Source organism: Pristiophorus japonicus, chromosome 23, assembly GCF_044704955.1.
Source record: "Pristiophorus japonicus isolate sPriJap1 chromosome 23, sPriJap1.hap1, whole genome shotgun sequence".
Taxonomy (NCBI): domain Eukaryota; kingdom Metazoa; phylum Chordata; class Chondrichthyes; family Pristiophoridae; genus Pristiophorus; species Pristiophorus japonicus.
Genome location: NC_091999.1, coordinates 12,906,225 through 12,922,393, shown reverse-complemented (window position 1 = coordinate 12,922,393; position 16,169 = coordinate 12,906,225). Strand labels below are relative to the sequence as shown.

General features: G+C 49.2%; 1 protein-coding gene across 1 annotated transcript; it reads left to right on the top strand.

Annotated features, from left to right (window-relative positions):
• Positions 1-763: 763 nt before the first annotated feature.
• LOC139235630 (zinc finger protein 160-like) lies at positions 764-15,651 on the top strand. The gene is made up of 4 exons (XM_070866675.1): positions 764-867; positions 3,663-3,852; positions 11,202-12,653; positions 14,976-15,651. The coding sequence occupies exons 3-4, from the start codon at positions 11,563-11,565 to the stop codon at positions 15,565-15,567; spliced, it is 1,683 nt and encodes a 560-aa protein (XP_070722776.1). The 5' UTR covers positions 764-867; positions 3,663-3,852; positions 11,202-11,562; the 3' UTR covers positions 15,568-15,651.
• Positions 15,652-16,169: the final 518 nt, after the last annotated feature.

Genomic DNA, 16,169 nt, shown 5'->3' with positions numbered 1-16,169 from the left:
ACCTATGGCTTTGCGATATGTAAAGAATTTATTGTTTTTAACTTAATCAACCAACCTGAGACTCTGTAACAATGTAACTTATCCTGCAACTAACTGATGACATTAATTTCATTACACGTAATACACGGAGCCTGTTTACTTGTGTGTATAAATATGTGTTATATCTTGTATTCGGGGGAGTGACCAGCTCATCCGGTGATTGAGCGGCTATTACCCCTTGTGCAAGTAAATAAAGTGCTACAAGCGAAGAAATTGTCTGAGTCTAACTCGGAGTCGAGGAAATTACAACACCGGACAGTCCCACATGGGCCCAGAGCCCCCCTCCCCGGGGGCCCCGCACGGGCTCAGAGCCCACCTCCCCGGGGGCCCCGCTCGGGGAAAGGCCGGAGCCGCAGGATCTTGTTCAGGGCCTGAAACCCACAGCGGGTGTGTGTGAAGCGGATAATGCGGAGTGTTGTCTATCGGGCGGGGGCGGGGCCTGTGTGTGTGTGTGTGTGTGTGAAGCCCGGGGTTTATTAAACCGCTCCGCCCATCTCTTAGCCGCTGCCTCAGACACAACCGCCCCACCGCGCATTCTCGGCTCACGCTGCCCGGGTGATTGACGGCGGCTCCGGGCCAATTAGAAAAGCGAGGGCGGGGCTGGAGGACCGAGCGGGCAGTTGGTCATCCAACCAATCGGAATGTGCGAGGGTGGGGCTGGAGGACCGAGCGGGCGGTGGGTCCTCCAACCAATCGGAGTGCGAGGGGCGGGGCTGAGCCCGGATCTCCCGCACTGAGCATGCGCGGGCGGCGGTGGCGACAGTTGGTGGAGCCCGGATGATGTCGGTTGTCGGCGCGGGGCAGGAATTGGAGTCGCGCGTGGGGCTGGTGAGCGTCATAAACACCTGGTGTAGGGCCCAGGGCCAATCACAGCCCAGAGGCTGACCCCGGGCTTGACCCGCGGTGACAGGCCCGAGGTCAGCGGGGTCACCGGCCGCCACCTGGGATTTGGGAAGGAGGAAAAATGGGAGACATTCTAAAGCAAATGGTGCAATTTGCAGGTGAACACAAAGCTGTGAGGGGCAGGGTCCGCTGATCAATCTGTTCCAGCATTAATAGCAGTATAGAGTACAACAAGCAAGTTCTGGTCAACCTTTATCACTCACTAGTTAGACTCAGATATTGAGGGTTGGCCTCAATTCTGGGACATCAATAATAACTTTCAAAACCAGCAATGTTCAAAGGGAACATTTTCTGGTGTTTTGGGGCAGGTGCAGGGAGTGGGTCTTTCAGTGAGTCGGACAGGCTCGATGGGCCGAATGGCCTCATTCTGTGCCGTATGATTCCCTGAAATGGTGAGAGTCAGGGAGTGAGTGGTCAGGGAGAGCCCATCACCAAAACAGGGAGATATTACAGATATATAGTGAGGGTCAGAGTGTATAAAGAGGTGACGGGAGCAGACACCCAGAGTCAGTACCTTCAGGGGAGGGGAACCAGTGAGTATAGAACTGAACCCAGCCAGAGTCAGTACCTTCAGGGGAGGGGAACCAGTGAGTGTAGAAGTGAACCCAGCCAGAGTCAGTAACTTCAGGGGAGGGGAACCAGTGAGTGTAGAACTGAACCCAGCCAGAGTCAGTACCTTCAGGGGGGAGAGGGGAACCAGTGAGTGTAGAACTGAACCCAGCAAGAGTCAGTACCTTCAGGGGGGAGAGGGGAACCAGTGAGTGTAGAACTGAACCCAGCAAGAGTCAGTACCTTCAGGGGAGGGGAACCAGTGAGTGTAGAACTGAACCCAGCCAGAGTCAGCACCTTCAGGGGGGAGAGGGGAACCAGTGAGTGTAGAACTGAACCCAGCCAGATTCAGCACCTTCAGGGGGGAGAGGGGAACCAGTGAGTGGAACTGAATCCAGCTAGAATCAGCAGTTAAGGAGAGGGAGGGGAAGATTAGAACATAAGGAATAGGAGCAGGACTAGGCCATATGGCCTCTTGAGGCTGCTCTGCCATTTAATACGATCATGGCTGATCCGATCATGGACTCGGGTCCACCTCCCTGCCCACGCTCTATAACCCCTTAATCCTTTATCGTTTAAGAAACTGTCTATCTCCATATTCAATGTCCCAGCTTCCACAGTTCTCTGAGGCAGCAAATTCCACAGATTTACAATGCTCCGAGAAAAAATTCCTCCTCATCTCAACCTTAAATGGGTTGCCCCTTATTCTAAGGTTATGCCCACTAGTTCAAGTCTTCCCTATCAGTGGAAACATCCTCTCTGCATCGACCTTATCAAGCCCCCTCATAATCTTATACGTTTCGATAAGATCACCTCTCATTCTTCTGAATTCCAATGAGTAGATGCCCAAACTCCTGAACCTTTCCTCATAAGTCAACCCCTCATCTCTGGAATCAACCGAGTGAACCTTCCCTGAACTGCCTCCAAAGCAAGTATATCCTTTTGTAAATAAGGAAACCAAAACTCTATGCAGTATTCCTGATGTGCCCTCACCAATACCCTAAATGAGTGTAGTAAGACTTCCCTGCTTTTATACTCCATCCCCTTTGCAATAAAGGCCAAGATTCCATTGGCCTTTCTGATCACTTGCTGTACCTGCATACTATCCTTTTGTGTTTCATGCACAAGTACCCCCAGGTCCCACTGTACTGCAGCACATTGCAATTTTCTCCATTTAAATAATAACTTGCTCTTTAATTTTTTTCTGCCAAAGTGCATGACCTCACACTTTCTAACATTTTAATGCACCTGCCAAATGTATGCACACTCACTTAGCCTGTCTATGTCCTTTTGCAGATTTTTTGTGTCCTCCTCACCCATTGCTTTTCCTCCCATCTTTGTTTCGTCAGCAAACGTGGCTACGTTACACTCGGTCCTTTCTTCCAAGTCAGTATGGATTGTAAATAGTTGGGGTCCCAGCACTGATCCTTGCGGCACCCCACTAGTTACTGATTGCCAACCCGAGAATGAACCATTTATCCCGACTCTGTTTTCTGTTAGTTAGCCAATCCTCTATCCATACAAATATATTACCCCCAACCCCGTGATATTTTATCTTGTGCGGTAACTTTTTATGTGGCACCTTGTCAATGCCTTCTGGAAGTCCAAATACACCACATCCACTGGTTCCCCTTTATCCAGCCTGTTTGTTACATTGGTGGAGCCCGGATGATGTCGGACAGGAGACGGTCGGTTGTCGGCACACGGCAAGAATTGGAGCCGCGATTGGGCTGGTGAGCGTCATAAACTCCTGCTGTAGGCCCCAGGCTGCAATCACAGCCCAGAGGCCCTGCGTTTGCCCCATGGTGACAGGCCCGGGTCAGCGGGGTCACGGACCACCATCTTGGACGATTCATGTGTGGCCACCTTGTTGCAGGAACCAAGACATTCAGCAAAACATCAAATGCTGATATTTATGTGATGGGGTTTAGACGGGCGAGATTTATCCAGTCAGTTGGATGTGAGCTGAAACATGCGCCCTTGGAGCGGGGAGCGGGGAGCCAGGGACACGCTGTGTAACCGGGCACAGACACTCTGCACAGCCCACACATTACTTGTTTCCCACTTGGCCCAGAAGGAATATATTAAATGCAACAATTCATTTGATTTGACTTTAAATAGTTTTGTTTATAAATTTAATCATGCTTCTCCACTTTTATTTCTTAACTCAGATTCACGGCCTAATTTTATTTCTTCCTCCGAGCCCCTCAACATAATCTGGCAGCGTCATGTTGGCGAGTGGTGATTGATTGCCCTGGGAACCAACAGGTCAGAGAGGTCAGAGGCCGGAGGGCCCAGGGAGCAGCGTGTTCTGCAACCAATCACGGTGCTTGAGGGGTGGATCCTGAGTTGGCCTGTCAGGTGAGTCTGTGTGAACCCCTGTTAAACTATTCATCTTTTAAAAATCAAAACAGTTTAACATTTGTCAGTATTTTGTTTCCCTGGAGTTCCTATTAATGAGTTTCAGACACTTCAGTGCCAAGTGGACCAGGTGTTTAAAGGTCATTCATTTCCCTCATGTCGCCGTTAGTTAAAGGGACAGAGATTGATTTCCCCTCATTATGCATCTTTAGTAGTTAAACAAAAATCCTTCCTGTTAATGGTGAGTCACATTCTGCACTCGGGCTTCAGCCTTTAAAATTTTCCTCCTCTTGTTCAAATCCCTCCAAGGCCTCACCCGTCCATATCTCTGTAACCTCCTCCAGCCCACCAACCCTCTTAATAAGGAGAACCAGTTTTCCCTGTCAGAAGGCCGGTAACCAGAGGACACCGATTTAAGGTGTTTGGCAACATAGCCGGAACAATATCCTCATGGTGGGGTTTGGTAGTGTGGTTGGGGAGAGTTTAAATTAGCTGGCAGGGGAATGGGAACCTGAGAATGGATTCAAAAGGGAGAGAAGCAAAGCCGAAATTGGAAATCCAAAAAGTAGAAAGTGAATGTGGAATGCAGAGGAAACAAAGGCGATAAAATAGATCACAAGGGAGTTTGGCAGTGCTTAAAGATATGTATGTTAATGCAAGGAGTCATGGGAATACGGCAGATAAGCTGAGAGCACAGAAAGACATGTGGGAGTATGATATTATAACTATTACTGAGACAGGGCTGAATGGCAGCTCAACATTCCTGGTTACAGGGTTTTCAGACGGGATAGAGAGGGGGTAAAAAAGGAGGGCGTGTCGCAGTATTGATTAAAGTAACAATTCCAGCTGTGGGAAGGGATGATATGTTCGCAGGATCATCAAATGAGGCCACATGGGAGAACTGAAGAACAAAAGAGGGGCAATCACACTGCTGGGGATGTACTATAGACCCCCAAACAGTCAGAGGGAGACAGAAGAGCAAATATGTTGGCACAATTTCTGATACCTGCAAAAATAATAGGGCCGTAATAGTCGGGGATTTCAACTACCCAAATATTAACTGGGATAGAATTAGTGTGACTGGTATAGAGGATGCTGAATTTCTAAAATGCATTGAGGAGAACTCATTTAGCCAGCATGTCACAAGCCCAACAAGAGAGGGGGTGGTTCTGGACTTTGTTTTAGGGAATGAAGCTGGGCAGATGGAAGGGGAGAGCGTTTTGGTGGTAGGGATCATAATTCAGTTGGATTTAGGGTAGTTATGGAAAAGGACAAAGGTAGACCAGGAATAAAAGTTATCAATTGGGGAAAAGCCAATCTGGCTAAGCTGAGATGGGATTTAGCCAAAGTGGACTGGAAACAGCTACTTGATGGTAAATCAGTTTCAGAGCAGTGGGAGGCATTCAAGGAGGAAATAGTGAGGGATCAGAGCAAGTATGTTCCCTTAAAGATAAAGGATGGGACTAACAAATCTAGAGCTCCCTGGAAGTCAAGGGTCATACAGGGTAGGATAAAGAAAAAAGGGAGGTTTATGACAGATACCGAAGGCTCAATACTGCAGGAATTCAGGAGGGGTTAGAAAGTGCAGGGGTGCAATTAAAAAGGATATTAGGAAAGCAAACAGAGAGCATGAAAAAATGTTGGCAAGTAAAATCAAGGGAAACCCTAAGATTACATTAAGAGGACAAGGATAACTAAAGGAAGAGTCGGGCCTATTAGGGACCATAAAGGTAACCTGTGTGTGGAGGCGGAAGATGTGGGTATGGTTCTTAATGAATACTTTGCATCTGCTTTCACAAAAGAGCGGGACGACGCAGACATTGCAATCAGGGAGGAGGAGTGTGAAATATTAGGTGAAATAAACAGTGAGAGAGGAGGTATTAAGGGGCTTAGCAGTTTTGAAAATGGATAAACCCCATGCCCAGATGAAATGTATCCCAGGCTGTTAAGAGAAGCAAAAGAGGAAATAGCAGAGGCTTTGACCATCATTTTCCAATCCTCTCTGGCTACAGATGTGGTGCCAGAGGACTGGAGCACTGTGAATGTTGTACCGTTGTTTAAAAAGGGAGAAAGGGATAGACCGTGTAATTACAGGCCAGTCAGCCTAACATCAGTGGTGGGAAAATTATTGGAGACAATTCTAAGGGACAGGATAAATCTTCATTTAGAAAGACACGGATTAATCAAGGACAGTCAGCATGGATTTGTTAAGGGAAGGTCGGGTCTGACTAACTTCATTGAATTTTTTGAGGAGGTAACCAGGAGGGTCGATGTAGGCAGTGCATTTGATGTAGTGCATATGGATTTTAGCAAGGCTTTTTATAAGGTCCCACATGGCAGACTGTCACGAAAGTCAAAGCCCATGGGATCCAAGGCAAAGTGGCAAGTTGGATCCAAACTTGGCTCAGAGGCAGCAAGCAAAGGGTAATGGTGGATGGGTGTTTTTGTGACTAGAAGACTGTATCCAGTGGGGTTCCACAGGGCTCAGTACTAGGTCCCTTACTTTTTGTGGTATATATCAATGATTTAGACTTGAATGTAGGGGGTATGATTAAGAACTTTGCAGATGATACTAAAATCGGCTGTGTGGTTCATCATGAAGAAGAAAGCTGCGGATTGCAGGAAGGTATGAATGAACTGATCAGATGGACAGAACAGTGGCAAATGGAATTCAATCAGGAGAAGTGTGAGGTAATGCATTTGGGGAGGGCGAACAAGGCAAGGGAATAAACATTAAATGGTAGGACACTGAGAAGTGTAGAGGAACAAAGGGACCTGGGAGGGCATGTCCACAAATCCCTGAAGGTAGCAGGACAGGAAGATAAGAAGGCATACTGAATACTTGCCTTTATTAGCCGAGGCATCGAATACAAGAGCAGGAAACATAGAAACATAGAAAATAGGTGCAGGAGTAGGCCATTCGGCCCTTCAAGCCTGCACCACCATTCAATAAGATCATGGCTGATCATTCCCTCAGTACCCTTTCCTGCTTTCTCTCCATACCCCTTGATCCCCTTAGCTGTAAGGGCAATATCTAACTCCCTCTTGAATATATCCAATGAACTGGCATCAACAACTCTCTGCGGCAGGGAATTCCACAGGTTAACAACTCTCTGAGTGAAGAAGTTTCTCCTTATCTCAGTCCTAAATGGCCTACCACTTACCCTAAGACGATGTCCCCTGGTTCTGGACTTCCCCAACATCGGGAACATTCTTCCCGCATCTAACCTGTCCAGTCCCGTCAGAATCTTATACGTTTCTATGAGATCCCCTCTCATCCTTCTAAACTCCAGTGAATAAAGGCCCAGTTGATCCAGTCTCTCCTCATATGACAGTCCAGCCATCCCTGGAATCAGTCTGGTGAACCTTCGCTACACTCCCTCAATAGCAAGAATGTCCTTCCTCAGATTAGGAGACCAAAACTGAACACAATATTCCAGGTGAGGCCCTGTACAACTGCAGTAAGATCTCCCTGCTCCTATACTCAAATCCCCTAGCTATGAAGGCCAACATACCATTTGCCTTCTTCGCTGCCTGCTGTACCTACATGCCAATTTTCAATGACTGATTATGAGAAGATTATGCTTGAACTGTATAAGACACTGGTTCGGCCACAGCTAGAGTACTGCGTGCAGTTCTGGTCACCACATTACAGGAAAGATGTGACTGCACTAGAGAGGGTACAGAGGAGATTTACGAGGATGTTGCCTGGACTGGAGACTTTTAGCTGTGAGGAAAGCTTGGATAGGCTGGGGTTGTTTTCTTTGGAACAGAGGAGGCCGAGGGGAGACCTAATTAAGGTGCATAAAATTATGAGGGGCCTAGATGGAGTGGATAGGAAGGACCTATTCCCCTTAGCAGAGGGTCAACAACCAGGGGGCGTAGATTTAAAGTGGTAGGAGGTTTAGAGGGGAAATCTCTTCACCCAGAGGGTGGTGGGGGTCTGGAACCCACTGCCTGAAAGGGTGGTAGAGGCAGAAAACCTCGTAGCATTTACAACAAACTTGGATATGCACGTGAAGTGCCATGACCTACAAGGCCACGGACCAAGAGGTGAAACGTGGGATTTAGCTTGATAGCTCTTTGTGGGCTGGCATGGACACGATGGGCTGAATGGCCTCCTTCAATGCTGTAAACGTCTGTGATTCTATGATCCGGCACTTACAGTGATGACGTTTATAAATTATGAGAAATATAGAAAATTAAAGAGTGATCTAATTGAGGTGTTTAAATGATTAAAGGAGTTGTTAGGTGGTTGGAGAGAAACGATTTCCTCTGATGGAGGAGTCCACAACAAGGGGTCACGACCTTAAAATCAGAGCCCGGCCGTTCAGGGTGATGTCAGGAAGCACTTCCTCACACAAATGCTGAGAGGCTGTTTCTCTTGAGTCCACAACTACGGGTCACAGTCTCAGGATAACGGACGGCCATTTAGGACTGAGATGGGGAGAAATGTCTTCACTCAAAGGGTTGTGAATCTTTGGAATTCTCTGCCCCAAAGAGCTGTGGATGCTCAGTCATTGAGTGTATTCAGGGCTGAGATCGATAGATGTTTGGACACTAAAGAAATCAAGGGATACGGGGATAGTGCGGGAAAGTGGAGCTGAGGTCGAAGATCAGCCTGGATCTTATTGAATGGCGGAGCAGGCCCAAGGGGCTATTTAGCCTACTGCTGCTCCTATTTCTTATGCTCTTAATGCGTAGTGGAAATCTGGAACTCTGTTCCCAATAAAACAGAGGCTGGGGGTCAATTGAAAATTCCAAAACTGGGATTGATAGATTCTCCTTGGGCAAGGGTATTAAGGGCGATGGAACCAAGGCAGATAGACAGAGTTAAAATACTGATCAGCCACGATCTAATTGAATGGTGGGACAGGCTCAAGGGGCTGAATGGCCAATTCCTGTTCCTATGTTCCTACTTACAGTGATGACTTTTGTAAACAGCTTTTACAGGGGATTAGAAGGTGAGGATATGCAGACAGGATTAAACCTGGGCCCCTCCTGTTCCTATGACTCAATCACACTGGTCATTACCTTTACCCACTGAGCCATTGGGAGCAGGGTCCAGTGACCCTGCTGGAAAATGCACGTGTGAGGCGTCAGGTGAGGACAGTGGAACAGCCTGTTGACACTCACTGTCGATGTTCACACATGGAGATTGGGCACATGGGTCACATATTGGAGAGAAACTGGTGAGTGTAGAACTGAACCCAGCCAGAGTCAGTACCTTCAGGGGAGGGGAACCAGTGAGTGTAGAACTGAACCGAGCCAGAGTCAGTACCTTCAGGGAAGGGGGAACCAGTGAGTGTGGAACTGAACCCAGCCAGAGTCAGCACCTTCAGGGGAGGGGGAACCAGTGAGTGTGGAACTGAACCCAGCCAGAGTCAGCACCTTCAGGGGAGGGGGAACCAGTGAGTGTGGAACTGAACCCAGCCAGAGTCAGCACCTTCAGGGGAGGGGGAACCAGTGAGTGTGGAACTGAACCCAGCCAGAGTCAGCACCTTCAGGGGAGGGGGAGCCAGTGAGTGTGGAACTGAACCCAGCCAGAGTCAGCACCTTCAGGGGAGGGGAACCAGTGAGTGTGGAACTGAACCCAGCCAGAGTCAGTACCTTCAGGGGAGGGGAACCAGTGAGTGTAGAACTGAACCCAGCCAGAGTCAGTACCTTCAGGGGAGGGGAACCAGTGAGTGTAGAACTGAACCGAGCCAGAGTCAGTACCTTCAGGGAAGGGGGAACCAGTGAGTGTGGAACTGAACCCAGCCAGAGTCAGCACCTTCAGGGGAGGGGGAACCAGTGAGTGTGGAACTGAACCCAGCCAGAGTCAGCACCTTCAGGGGAGGGGGAACCAGTGAGTGTGGAACTGAACCCAGCCAGAGTCAGCACCTTCAGGGGAGGGGGAACCAGTGAGTGTAGAACTGAACCCAGCCACAGTCAGCACCTTCAGGGGAGGGGGAACCAGTGAGTGTGGAACTGAACCCAGCCAGAGTCAGCACCTTCAGGGGAGGGGGAACCAGTGAGTGTAGAACTGAACCCAGCCACAGTCAGCACCTTCAGGGGAGGGGGAACCAGTGAGTGTGGAACTGAACCCAGCCAGAGTCAGTACCTTCAGGGGAGGGGAACCAGTGAGTGTAGAACTGAACCCAGCCAGAGTCAGCACCTTCAGGGGAGGGGGAACCAGTGAGTGTGGAACTGAACCCAGCCACAGTCAGCACCTTCAGGGGAGGAGAACCAGTGAGTGTAGAACTGAACCCAGCCAGAGTCAGTACCTTCAGGGGAGGGGAACCAGTGAGTGTAGAACTGAACCCAGCCAGAGTCAGTACCTTCAGAGGAGGGGAACCAGTGAGTGTAGAACTGAACCCAGCCAGAATCAGTACCTTCAGGGTAGGAGAACCAGTGAGTGTAGAACTGAACCCAGCCAGAGTCAGTACCTTCAGGGGAGGGGAACCAGTGAGTGTTGAACTGAACCCAGCCAGAGTCAGCACCTTCAGGGGAGGAGAGGAGAGAAGGATAAAATAGTAGAAATTTGTGCAATGTGCCTTGCTCCCTCCCTGGATCCTAAAACTCCAGAACTCGCTCTTCCCCATCTGAAGTCTACAGGCTCTAAAACTGAAGCCTGGTGGCCCTCAGTCCCCATTCCTTGATTTACCTCCCCTTCCCTCCTCCTCTTTCCACCTTGGTTGTGTTCCACACTCTGGGCCTTGGGCCTGCCCCGGGATTCTCAGTATGAACAGGGGGATGTGTGTTGAGACAAGATGTCCCAGCTCTCCACCTTTAAAGGGACAAAGAGGACCAGCTGGACTGAATGGCCCTGCTTTATGACATCACTGCAGCGCCTAGCAACCACCCTCCCTGAGCCTTGCTTATTATGGGCTGGGTTTAGCGATGGATGGGACAATGTAGAGGGAGCTTTACTCTGTATCTAACCTGCTGTACCTGCCCTGGGAGTGATTGATGGGACAGTGTAGAGGGAGCTTTACTCTGTACCTGACCGGAGCATGTTTCAGGCTTACACTAGGTGTTCAGAATATACGTAGACTACAGTGTAGACGTGAACCCAGCCAGAGTCAGCACCTTCAGGGGAAGAGAGGGAGGGGAACCAGTGAGTGTGGAATTGAACCCAGCCAGAGTCAGCACGTTCAGGGGGTAAGAAAACAGGGAGAAGGAAGAAAAGATGGAGATGGTGCAAAGGGTTTGGGTTTCAGCTCAAGGAGGAGGGAGAGTGTGTGGGATGGGGATTTACAGCTTTGGGGGAACACGAGAGGAAAGAATGTTCCATAGAAACTAGAATTCTGTGTTCAGAATTTCTATCCTGTACTTACAGTGATGAGTTTTGTAAACTCCTTTTACAGGGTGTTAGAAGGGGGGGATTTGCAGATGGGTTCTCGAACCAATCATCGCGTCAAGTTCTGACGGAGTCAGTCGATGCATCAGACCCTGAATATCATCGGTCTTTGAAAGTGGAAGGAGAAATATTTTCCTGTTCTGCCTGTGGGAAAAGATTTTAAAAATCAGTGTGACTGGAAAAGCACCGAGACACACACACCCGAGTGAGTGTTCCAGTGCACTGCCTGTGGAAAGAACTTTAGCCAGTTACACAACCTGAAAAAAATCGCACCATTCACAGCGCGGAGAATCTGTAAACGTGTTGTGTGTGTGGGCGAGGCTTCAACTGATCGTCCAACCGTGGGGAGTCACAAGGATACCCGCACCATGGAGAAACCGTGGGAATGTGGGGATTGTGGGAAGGGATTCAGTTACCCGTCTGAGCTGGAAGTTCATCGACGCAATCACACTGGGGAGAGGCCGTTCACCTGCCCCGTGTGTGGGAAGGGATTCACTGGGTCATCCCACCTTGTAACTCACCAGCGAGTTCACACTGGGGAGAGGCCGTTCACCTGCTCAGTGTGTGGGAAGGGATTCATTCATTCATCCCACCTGAAGAGACACCAGCAAGTTCACACTGGGGAGAGACCTTTTAAATGTTCAGACTGTGGGAAATGCTTTAAAAGTTCCTGGCACCTGAGGGACCATAAACTTGTTCACAGTGATAAGAGAGCTTTTAAATGTTCTGACTGTGAGAAGAGCTTTAAAACCAAAATGGAGCTGCTGACACACCAACGCACTCACACTGGGGAGAGGCCGTTCACCTGCTCCGTGTGTGGGAAGGGATTCCCTGTGTCATCCAACCTCACAGCCCACCTCCTTGTTCACACCAATAAGAGGCCTTTTAAATGTTCTGACTGTGAGAAGAGCTTTAAAAGCAGAAATAGTCTGATGATGCACAAACGTATCCACACTGGGGAGAGGCCGTTCACCTGCTCCGTGTGTGGGAAGGGATTCTCTGTGTCATCCAACCTCACAGCCCACCTCCTTGTTCACACCAATAAGAGGCCTTTTAAATGTTCTGACTGTGAGAAGAGCTTTAAAAGCAGAAATGATCTGATGATGCACAAACGCACTCACACTGGGGAGAGGCCGTTCTCCTGCTCGGAGTGTGGGAAGGGATTCACTTGTTCATCCAACCTGCTGAGACACCAGCGAGTCCACACTGGGGAGAGGCCGTTCACCTGCTCGGAGTGTGGGAAGGGATTCACTTGTTCATCCAACTTGCTGACACACCAGCGAGTTCACAGTGGGGAGAGGCCGTTCACCTGCTCTGAATGTGGGAAGGGATTCACTACATCATCCCACCTGCTGACACACCAGCGAGTTTACACTGGGGAGAGGCCGTTCCCCTGCTCTGAGTGTGGGAAGGGATTCACTTGTTCATCTGGTTTGTTGAGACACCAGCGAGTTCACAAGTGACTGCAGGGGTTGGATTCTGCTGTGAATCACGTCGGGACTGAACCGTGTTCATTCTGACAGTCTGGCTGTGTTTCCCCTGTAACTGGACTGGAGTTTAATGTTCTGGATATCTGACAAATAAATCAGCTTTGGTTCCAACACACAATGTGTCGATTCCTTGATTTATCAAATATAAGAGGAGACTAATTGTTGTCCTGTTACCAACTGTTCCTCTTTTGGAACTTTTCTCCTTCATTTAACAAAGACCTGTCCGAACGTAGCACCTCACATGAACTCAGGATGTCCCAAAGTGCTTTGCAGCCAATGAAGTACAACAACATCAAAGTACATTTGAAGTGCATTCACTGTTGTAGTATCGGAAATGCAGCAGATGATTTGCACACAGCAAGCTGCCATGAACAGCAATGGCCAGAGAATCTGTTTTAGTGATATTGGTCGAGAGCTGATGGGGCCTCGGTTGAACGACTCATCTGAAAGATGGCAACACTGACAGTGCAGCAATCCTGTGCGGTACCTGCCCTGGGAGTGTTTGATGGGACAGTGTAGAGGGAGCTTTCCTCTGTATCTAACCTGTGCTGTACCTGCCCTGGGAGTGTTTGATGGGACAGTGTAGAGGGAGCTTTACTCTGTATCTAACCCCCTGTACCTGCCCTGGGAGTGTTTGATGGGACAGTGTAGAGGGAGCTTTCCTCTGTATCTAACCTGTGCTGTACCTGCCCTGGGAGTGTTTGATGGGACAGTGTAGAGGGAGCTTTACTCTGTATCTAACCCCCTGTACCTGCCCTGGGAGTGTTTAATGGGACAGTGTAGAGGGAGCTTTCCTCTGTATCTAACCTGTGCTGTACCTGCCCTGGGAGTGTTTGATGGGACAGTGTAGAGGGAGCTTTCCTCTGTATCTAACCCGTGCTGTACCTGCCCTGGGAGTGTTTGATGGGACAGTGTAGAGGGAGCTTTACTCTGTATCTAACCTGTGCTGTACCTGCCCTGGGAGTGTTTGATGGGACAGTGTAGAGGGAGCTTTACTCTGTATCTAACCTGTGCTGTACCTGCCCTGGGAGTATTTGATGGGACAGTGCAGAGGGAGCTTTACTCTGTATCTAACCTGTGCTGTACCTGCCCTGGGAGTGTTTGATGGGACAGTGTAGAGGGAGCTTTACTCTGTATCTAACCCGTGCTGTACCTGCCCTGGGAGTGTTTGATGGGACAGTGTAGAGGGAGCTTTACTCTGTATCTAACCCGTTCTGTACCTGCCCTGGGAGTGTTTGATGGGACAGTGTAGAGGGAGCTTTACTCTACCTGACCGGAGCATGTTTCAGGCACATAGTAGGTGCTCAGAATATCCGTAGAATACAGTGTAGGCGTGAACCCAGCCAGAGTCAGCACCTTCAGGGGAGGAGAGGGAGGGGAACCAGTGAGTGTGGAACTGAACCCAGCCAGAGTCAGCACATTCAGGGGAGGAAGAAAAGATGGAGATGGTGCGATGGGTTTGGGTTTCAGCTCAGGGAGGAGGGAGAGTGTGTGGGATGGGGATTTACAGCTTTGGGGGAACACGAGAGGACAGAATGTTCCATAGAAACTAGAATTGTCTGTTCTGAATTTCTATCCTGTACTTATACACTTTTACAGGGTGTTAGAAGGGGGGGATTTGCAGACGGGGAACTCGAACCAATCATTGCGTCAAGATCTGACGGAGTCAGTCGATGCATCAGGACCTGAATATCATCGGCCTTTGAAAGTGGAAGGAGAAATATTTTCCTGTTCTGCCTGTGGGAAAAGATTTCAAATATCAGTGTGGCTGAAAAGGCACGAGATACACACACCCGAGTGAGTGTTCCAGTGCACTGCCTATGGAAAGAGCTTTAATCAGTTACACAGCCTGAAAAAACATCGCACCATTCACAGCGCGGAGAATCTGTAAACATGTGTGTGTGGGCGAGGCTTCAACTGATCGTCCAACCATGGAGAGTCACAAAGATACCCGCACCATGGAGAAACCGTGGGAATGTGAGGATTGTGGGAAGGGATTCAGTTACCCGTCTGAGCTGGAAGTTCATCGACGCAGTCACACTGGGGAGAGGCCGTTCACCTGCCCCGTATGTGGGGAGGGATTCACTGGGTCATCCCACCTTGTAACTCACCAGCGAGTTCACACTGGGTAGAGGCCGTTCACCTGCTCAGTGTGTGGGAAGGGATTCATTCATTCATCCCACCTGAAGAGACACCAGCAAGTTCACACTGGGGAGAGACCTTTTAAATGTTCAGACTGTGGGAAATGTTTTAAAAGTTCCTGGCACCTGAGGGACCATAAACTTGTTCAGTGATAAGAGAGCTTTTAAATGTTCTGACTGTGAGAAGAGCTTTAAAACCAAAATGGAGCTGCTGACACACCAACGCACTCACACTGGGGAGAGGCCGTTCACCTGCTCCGTGTGTGGGAAAAGATTCTCTGTGTCATCCAACCTCACAGCCCACCTCCTTGTTCACACCAATAAGAGGCCTTTTAAATGTTCTGACTGTGAGAAGAGCTTTAAAAGCAGAAATGATCTGATGATGCACCAACTCACTCACACTGGGGAGAGGCCGTTCCCCTGCTCGGAGTGTGGGAAGGGATTCACTTGTTCATCCAACCTGCTGAGACACCAGCGAGTTCACACCGGGGAGAGGCCGTTCCCCTGCTCGGAGTGTGGGAAGGGATTCACTACATCATCCCACCTGCTGACACACCAGCGAGTTCACACCGGGGAGAGGCTGTTCACCTGCTCGGAGTGTGGGAAGGCATTCACTTGTTCATTCAACCTGCTGACACACCAGCGAGTTTACACTTGGGAGAGGCCGTTCCCCTGCTCTGAGTGTGGGAAGGGATTCACTTGTTCATCTGGTTTGTTGAGACACCAGCGAGTTCACAAGTGACTGCAGGGGTTGGATTCTGCTGTGAATCACGTCGGGACTGAACCGTGTTCATTCTGACAGTCTGGCTGTGTTTCCCCTGTAACTGGGCTGGAGTTTAATGTTCTGGATATCTGACAAATAAATCAGCTTTGGTTCCAACACACAGTGTGTCGATTCCTTGATTTATCCAATATAAGAGTAGACTAATTGTTGTCCTGTTACCAACTGTTCCTTTTTTGGAACTTTTCTCCTTCATTTAACAGACCTGTCCTTATGTGGCAGCTCACATGACTTCAGGATGTCCCAAAGTGCTTTGCAGCCAATGAAGTACAACAACATCAAAGTACATTTGAAGTGCATTCACTGTTGTAGTATCGGAAATGCAGCAGATGATTTGCACACAGCAAGCTGCCATGAACAGTAATGGCCAGAGAATCTGTTTGAGTGACATTGGTTGAGAGCTGATGGGGCCTCGGTTGAACGACTCATCTGAAAGATGGCATCACTGACAGTGCAGCAATCCTGTGTGGTACCTGCCCTGGGAGTGTTTGATGGGACAGTGTAGAAGGAGCTTTACTCTGTATCTAACCCGTTCTGTACGTGCCCTGGGAGTGTTTGATGGG

Excerpts from the sequence above, each read along its gene's own strand:
- LOC139235630 (XM_070866675.1), top strand. The coding sequence starts at position 11,563 with ATGGAGAAACCGTGGGAATGTGGGGATTGTGGGAAGGGATTCAGTTAC. Across the intron at positions 12,654-14,975 it reads AGACACCAGCGAGTTCACAA|TGATAAGAGAGCTTTTAAAT; the intron begins GTGACTGCAGGG and ends AAACTTGTTCAG.